This window comes from Hakea prostrata, chromosome 6, assembly GCF_041222555.1.
Source record: "Hakea prostrata isolate BN-2017 chromosome 6, UWA_Hpros_2, whole genome shotgun sequence".
NCBI classification, from domain to species: Eukaryota; Viridiplantae; Streptophyta; class Magnoliopsida; order Proteales; family Proteaceae; genus Hakea; species Hakea prostrata.
Genome location: NC_142605.1, coordinates 35,650,869 through 35,658,565, shown reverse-complemented (window position 1 = coordinate 35,658,565; position 7,697 = coordinate 35,650,869). Strand labels below are relative to the sequence as shown.

The following is a 7,697-nucleotide window of genomic DNA, read 5'->3' as shown; positions in this document are numbered from 1 at the left end:
TGGGGGCTATAGGCCCAGGAAATGTGAAAGAGAGAGAGGGGGTAGGGGAAGAGAAAAAGTGTGGAGGGTGGAAGATGGAACATAAGACCACTTTAGTCTTAAGGCCTTTATATAAGAGACTGTCATTATATACCAAAGCACATCCACATTTTTTGCCGGAACCTTTTCTTCAAGTATGGTGGTTGATGCATGCATGGGACTTGGTGGGCATTAACTAAGTAAGATTTTCAAAGCCACCTCTTTATGTTAATATTATCTTTTAAGTTATTCAATTTATTAATTAAACCCCCTATTACCAACACTATTAGTGTTACTAGGCTTCACTTATTTATTTTCAGTTTTATTCCGCACATTTTTAAGGAAGATGGCAAAATAGAGAGATTTTTTTTTTTGCGGAAATGTAAATTTTTTTTTTTTTTTTGGTAAACGGAAATGTAAATTTTGAAGATGCAAGAATGGAAAAAGAGGAGTGTAAGCATAAGATTATTCGTTTAAGGCTATTATTGTATTTTTAAAAAGCATAATTTGTTTACATTAGTACTTCAATCATAAAAATTTAATTCGTCATTTATTGATTTTTTTGAAAACCTCATAGGAGCGGAGGCATACGAAAGATATCATCTTTTATGGATTAAAAGTCATAGAGTTTATGTTACTCTTAAAACTCTTCGATGATCGCCGATTGCGTCACATCGGTGCCATGGTGCTCTAAGTGGGCCATAGATAGTTCGTTTTTGTTCGCACCTGCGACCGACACCCACTTCCCAAATCCATTTCTTTAAATGGGATCTATGCTCGGTGACTGGCCGTCAATCGATCCTCACAATTTCAGCCAACTTCGACCATCTGATCCCACCCATCCTTCTGTAAGCATTGTTGTTTCTGTATTCTTTGTTTTTAACTGTAACGATTTAATTGGAATTTCATTTGTTTACTCTAATTGCTTGTTGGGTTTGAGTTCATCACTCCTTCATTCACCTGAGAGTCGAAATTCGAACTGACTACATTGTTTTTAAATTTTATGGGTTTGCCGTTTGTTCATGCAAATTTCGCCTTTGTTTTTTTTTTTTTTTTTTGGGGGGGGGGGGGGGAGCAAATGATCGCTTCAGAAACCACTGTTCAATTTTCAATGAAATTTTAGGGGTTCTACATTCGTGTGGAAAATTATACAATCTGTTGTTTCTATTCATTTGCATGACAGAAAAAAGAGTTCATAATTTGCATGGGCTGGCAACCATGAGCGGTTTTCTGACTGTCATGTGAAATTTGGTTTTCCTGTGTGTATTGCTGGTCGGGACAGTAAGCTTTTTCTATATTCCCTTTCGGTGATGTAGATAAAGGAGGTGAAGCCTACTGTGGGCATGATTCCAGAACATTTCTGGTGCTGATTCTTATCCATTAATGCGTTGCTTCTGATGCAAACGTAATTTTTACACTAAATCACATTTTGTAGGTTGGAGCTCAAGTTTATTGAGCTTCTAATTCAATTCCTGAGCTTTCTTATGGGTAAAGTTTATTGACCTTTCCAGGTAATACAGCAGCTCAACCTTATACCAACTAAATGGGGCTGGCTACATGGGCACTTAATAGTTAATGTGGCAAGTACTAGAGAAGAGAACTAAAAAGAGTGAACCTAGTGCTGAAGGCTTTTGCACAAGCAAAGTCTGACAGAGAGTGGGGGGCAATTTTCTTAGCAACCTTACCCAGTAACTTTTGCTGTGAGGCTGTTTTGATACCTTAACATCAAGCCATAATTATGGTCCTCCGATCATTGCGTGAAGGCCTGCCCCTTTACTAGAGAAGAGAAGTGTATCAAATAAATATGTAGACATAATTAAAGATACATACAATAATGTGATAACAAGTACAGGAGCAGTGGATGGCCTGGTGGTGGAGATGGGGGCGTTGAGATGGATGAGTAGCAAAATTTTAGGTAGGATAAAGTAAAGAATGATCATACTAGAGCTGGTTTGGTAGCCATTCCGATACATTGTAAGCTACAAGAAAGTCAAAATGGTATGACCATGTCCAATGAAGGCCTTTGGATGCTCCAATACAGTGGAGTATATGATTCAGACTGAAGGAACCAAAGGAGCTAGGGGGCAGACCTAAAATGACCTTAAGAGAAGTGGTGGGAAAAGACATGCATAACTTAGGTTTCAATATTAGGGATATCTAAAGTAGGAGGTAGTATTAACTAAAAAAAATAAACAGTTTCGTTACTATTAGAATTCTGACATTTGGCTTTACCTTGGTTTTGAGAAAATTCTATTGTTGAAGTCTTTTAATTGTTATTGTTCATAATGAATGCTGAATTTGCTTTGCTTCTGCTAAAATCCAGGTATTATTCCTTCATTATGTTTCACTTCTGTTAGTTCTGTTTCTCTCTCATAGTCATTAACTCTTCTTGCCTTGCATGTGGAATTCTGTGCAACTGCACCTCTCTCAATAACTTTTAGGAAATTTGGGGTCCAATTTGATGAGCAGACTGAATTTTAGGGAACAATGGCCTGATGGAATCAACAATTGATCTGATGGTTGAAACGTGATTTACACTAGGTTGTGGAACAAGTTGATGCGTAGTTTGTGCTTCTCAGAGTCATTAGTCACAGTTGACTACAGGTTGTGATAATGTTTCCTCTACCATTCATTATTTTAGATCACCACAATCACATGATGATCTGAGATGGTAGTGTGGGGCCTAAATATGATTAGTGTGGTAGATGCTAATAAGATAGTTAAATTTTGGAGTCAAGTCCACTGCAAGGGTTACAGACCTATGGAATTAAGTGGATGTCCAGTAATTCACAAGATAGAGGATACGAATATGTCTGTTGAGTGCTTAAGAGGTTTGATCTTGTATTTATTTATGTTGATTCTAGAGAATAGGAAAATGCACTGCTGCCAAAACATCATGGAACTATGTTTGGATTTTCACTGCAATGGAGATTGGGGGTTGGCCCCATTATCAATCCAAACATGATGGAAGTAGTTGAACCATTTTTCTCATTCATTCTCTCTGTTTTGCATTGAAAATTGTGAGATCAGTTCACTTAATTTTAAGGAATAATAAGGGAATTTGCATGTTCCAATACGATTTCACCTAAAAGCTCAAACTGTTACGGAGGGATAGCGTAATGTACATCGACAGTTCAAGATCACATGGATATCCATTTCCTGCATGGATGCAGGTTTCAGACATAGCCCCTACTGTGATAGTTATATTGGAGAATTGTAATTTTAGATTATAACAGGGCAAAATCTTGGAAACAAAGTGCTCTTTGTATAAAAAATTTTATAAGATTTTTTTTAACTAATGATTTCTATGATCATTCAGAGATTTGGTAGAGACTTTACCCTGAAGTATGCTTTGAAATTTTTGGGAGCCATGCTGTCACCCTTATGAGTGAGAACTACTAGCCTACTATGTTGACCTTACTTGCCTATGTTGCAGAAGTCTGAGCCTTGCCGTTGCTTTGCCACATGTCTCAGTTGTCACAGTGGTCGATTTTAGGCATATCAGGGACTAAGTATTTTTGTCACTGAAACAGCCTTGAGATCCTTTCCAATTCACAATAGAGGTGGCATAGTTTTGGATACAAGAGGATGTGTTGGAGGACCCATTCTTAATTTGCTGTTGGTCTCTAAAGAATTTTTGACCATCTCAGTTGTTAGCTTGGATGTAGTTATTTTGTTTTGTAAAGCATCATCTGCTGTTGCATTGGGTGCATTTCATTTTTCTTTTGCATTTAATGCAAAGAAAGTGAGTATGTAATAAGATGTATCTTTGCAATCTTCTTTTATTCTAATTTTTTTTTTTGGGTGGATCTTCAGAAGTTAATGCCTGCTACCTACCAGCCTACTCATAATCGGACAGTTCCACCGCCTAATCAAGGTCAGAATCAGATCCTTATAAGTTCATACAACTATTACAATATTCTATTTTGGGTGCACGCTGCATTTCAGAATTCCTTAATTTTGTATTCTTCTGAAAATTTATGGTTTTCTGTTTATTATCATTTACCACAATTTCTCTCAACTAACAGTTTCTTTTTGTGAGGTTGCTTGCTGACCGCAAGAACAATGATATTATGACCAAGAAAAAATTATATTCTAACAAATATTAATTTTATTTACATTTCCCAAGCATTCAAATGACTATCAACAGTCATGATGACTTTTTCTTTTGAGGCTGGGCCAAGGTAATTGATAGAACTGCATATGTTTCTTTTCCATCATTTCTGCTGCTTTGTTTGAGAATACCACACCCTATCCCATGTGCTGCAGGTGAAATGTGACTAGGATGCTTAGCTTACTGACACAATACTTTGCTTTTATGCATTTTTTGCCTGCGTATGGCCTTATGGGTTTATATTTAAAAAAAGCCATTTTCTCGGTGCTTAACTGTTCTCAATGTATCACGGTGTTGCTGTTTTTCTTGTTTGGTTTTTTTTTTTTTTTTTTTGGGGGGGGTGGGGGGGGGGGAGGCGCAGTTGGCACCTGAAAACAGAAGAAAAGAGAGTGGCACTTTAAATTTTAAAATGCTGTACAACATGATTAATTTTTGGCAACATTCAACGGGTCCCACATCAGATCTTTGGTACATGTCCCCAAGGATCAACGTTAGACCCTTTGGCATCAATCAAGTATTTGTGCAACCTGTTACTTTTAAATATGGTTCCAATGCATTATATTAATTTATGGTGATTGTATTTGGATTTGGAAGGCAGATACAGTGAGATGGTTGGGCAAATAGGAATGTGATCTTTGTGTTGTTTAACAGCCCAGCCATGAATGTCTTGACTGTTTGAGCAAGTTGAACTAGTAAGGAAAAATCACCTTCCATGGATTGGTAATGGCTGAGAGCTGCAATTGTTTAGTAGTTGATGTGGTTTTCCTGACCTTGTAAAACACAAATAAATAATAACCTCCACCCTTCCTTTCCCCTATTAAATGGGGTTTGGCTACATTGGTCCTTGTTCTCCAATCAGTCCTAGTAGATGTCATACAGGTAATGAAAACTAAGCTATGCATGTCTAAAATTTCAGGAGGGTGCTTGAACTTTATCCCCATATTCCATAACCACAGAAGTAGGTTATTTGAGGAGTGTTATATGGAATTAAATACATTGAAATTTCATTTTCTCTTTAAATCTAGACATCCATATTCAGCTATAGCTCTATTCTAGTTAATGAATTCAAATAAATTCAACCATAGCACTTCTCCCCGCTCCATCTGTCCAAGTTTATGTGGGTTCTAGTAGGCCAGTAGCTACTTTGTGCAGAACTGCAAAAGGTTAAAACAATCTCCAACCATGCTCCCTGGACCCTGCAAAATTGGGATTTCACTGGATTACATCCCTTTATGTTTTTGTATTGGTTCTTCAGTTGATTTTGGGCTGGTCAGTTACCTGCTGTAGTTCCCCATTAGTGCAGATCCAGTAGGCAGAGCAAAACACAAAAAGACACCTCAAATGTGTGGAGTTTCCTGTGTCTGTGACGAGAAGAAGTTATGTAACCTTAAAATTCAGTCTGCTAGTGGAAGCATTTTCTGATGTTTGTGTATGTTTAAATGTTTAATTGCTAACCTCCTCATGTTTTGCAGTTATATCAACTGAAGCCACAAATATTCTTTTGAGACAGTTCTACCAACATGGCGAAGAAAAGGTTTGATTTCTTCACTTGATTTAGATTAATCTCAGTACCACAAGCAACTTATGCCTCACCTTAATGCCTTTTTTTATTTATTTTTATTTTTTTAATAGCAGTTAAGGCCCAAGAGAGCTGCCTCTGAAAATCTGACTTCTGAACTTGGGTTCAAGCAGCCGAGGGGTTGAATGCCAGATGAAACTTTCAAATGAGTTCTTCAGCCAAGTAATTTACAAGTTATCTGCTTGTCCTGTCTGCCCTTCCTATCATGTGAAGGATGGTGTAATGTATTAGTTGGGTGCTTTCTTGTGGATATAATGCTTAGGGAAGACATGTAGATTATGTATTTATAGGACATATATTTGATAAATACAGTAGGTCAAGCATCCCCTTTATGTCTCTCACCATCAAATTTTGGTCTTAACCACCCAGTATGAGGGGGGGGGGGGGTGAAGAAAGGAAAGCAGCCACCGTTGGTGATCGCCACCCTTCCCCCTGTCGGCGACCACCGCCCCCACTATCGTGACTAATGCTATAGATCAACATACGATGCCCCGTTGTTCCTTACACAAAAAATGGTGATCATTTGGTTGGGCAGATTGCTGAGAGACAAGCTGTCGTGAATCCTGAGAATACTTTCTTCTCCATGAAGAGATTTATTGGGAGGAAGATGTCTGAAGTTAATGAGGAATCTAAGCAGGTCTCTTATAAGGTATTATGGATCAGAATAGGGATGTCAAGTACTGTCTTTCTTTATGAGCTTTGTTTATTTTTTTCTGGTTGTTTTACTACACGAGAAGAATAGCAGAAACACTGCAGGCGTGAAGAAGCTGATAAACAAAATAAGCATCTCCACACGTAATGTCCGTACATCGTTCAAAATTTCATGCTGCTTGTCACAAAGTTGCCTTCGTCAGGGCATTTAAGGCCATAGTTGATCAATAATCATGACCCAGAAGTGGTTTTAGCCCTCATTCGTGTAAAAAAAGATATTTATTTGCTCAACTAACCACCAACCAGACAAGAGACACAGGAGAAAAAAGAAGAAAAAAAAAACCAGAAAGAATTAAACGAAATCAATGCAAGATAAGTTGTTGCAGGCAGAGAATTGCAGGAACGGTTATGGTGAGCAAGGCAGAAGGGGAGAGCACCATGGAAGTCAAGAATACCATCTTCATTTCTCTTTCCTTGCAGGTAACTGGTAACAAGGTTTAGACGAAGAATACCCTTGTGAGTTGTGAGTTAGGGATGATTTCCAGCAACGGCAAGAGAGGCGGATTCACATTCTCTATAATTCCTTCATTGGATTGTGCCATGTGGCATTTAAGTAATCCAATGGTTATCCAACAAACTAGAGTTTAAATAAAATTTAAATTTAGTTTAAATTGGATTACTTAAATGTCACATGACACAAGGGAATTGTAGGAAAAGGAATTGCTGAGGATGTGAATCCCAGGAGAGGCATGCATGGTGGTCATTCGAGTGGTTAAACCTTTGAGTGAGAGAGTATTTTAGTAATTTGACTAGTAGAGAGGTATTTTAATCAAAAAATGAAAAATAAAGTCAAAACTTTGAATTCTAAGTTTCTAACGATTGCTAATTTGAAAAGGCCCGCTTTTTATTTTATTTTTTTATTTTTTTTGCTCCCCTAATTTTGAGTATAGAAATGGGGGTGAGCACCAACGGGAGTTGGTCCAAGTGGTAAACAACTTGGTTCGCTTAAGCAAGGTTTCGGTATCGAATCCTTGTGGATGTAAAAATCCCCGTTGGGAGACTCACCCATCACAGCCAGGTGTGCAACGCGGGTCGAACCATCAGTTTATAAAAACCAGGGTTGGCAAACCAAAAAAAAAAAAAACAAAAAAGAAATGCAGGGGTGAGCCAACTAGGTTTCTGGATTTGCAGTAACTTTTAATATTTACCCAAATAGACCCTATTTCTATTTTTGTAGTCAAAACCAAAAAGAAATGGGGGTGAGCCAACTAGGTTTCTATTTGCATTAACTTTTAATATTTACCCAAATAGACCCTATCTCTATTTTTGTAGTCA

General features: G+C 37.7%; 1 protein-coding gene across 2 annotated transcripts; it reads left to right on the top strand.

Moving 5' to 3' along the window:
• The first annotated feature begins 657 nt into the window (after positions 1 to 657).
• LOC149013682 (DET1- and DDB1-associated protein 1-like) lies at positions 658 to 6,855 on the top strand. Of its 2 annotated transcripts, none has more exons than XM_089160186.1 (4): positions 658 to 866; positions 3,835 to 3,895; positions 5,605 to 5,666; positions 5,768 to 6,855. In XM_089160186.1, the coding sequence occupies exons 1-4, from the start codon at positions 783 to 785 to the stop codon at positions 5,834 to 5,836; spliced, it is 276 nt and encodes a 91-aa protein (XP_089016312.1). In that variant the 5' UTR covers positions 658 to 782; the 3' UTR covers positions 5,837 to 6,855. The 2 variants fall into 2 exon arrangements, with proteins under 2 accessions (XP_089016312.1, XP_089016311.1); XM_089160185.1 differs by having other exon boundaries at positions 5,765 to 6,851.
• The last annotated feature ends 842 nt before the right edge of the window (positions 6,856 to 7,697 follow it).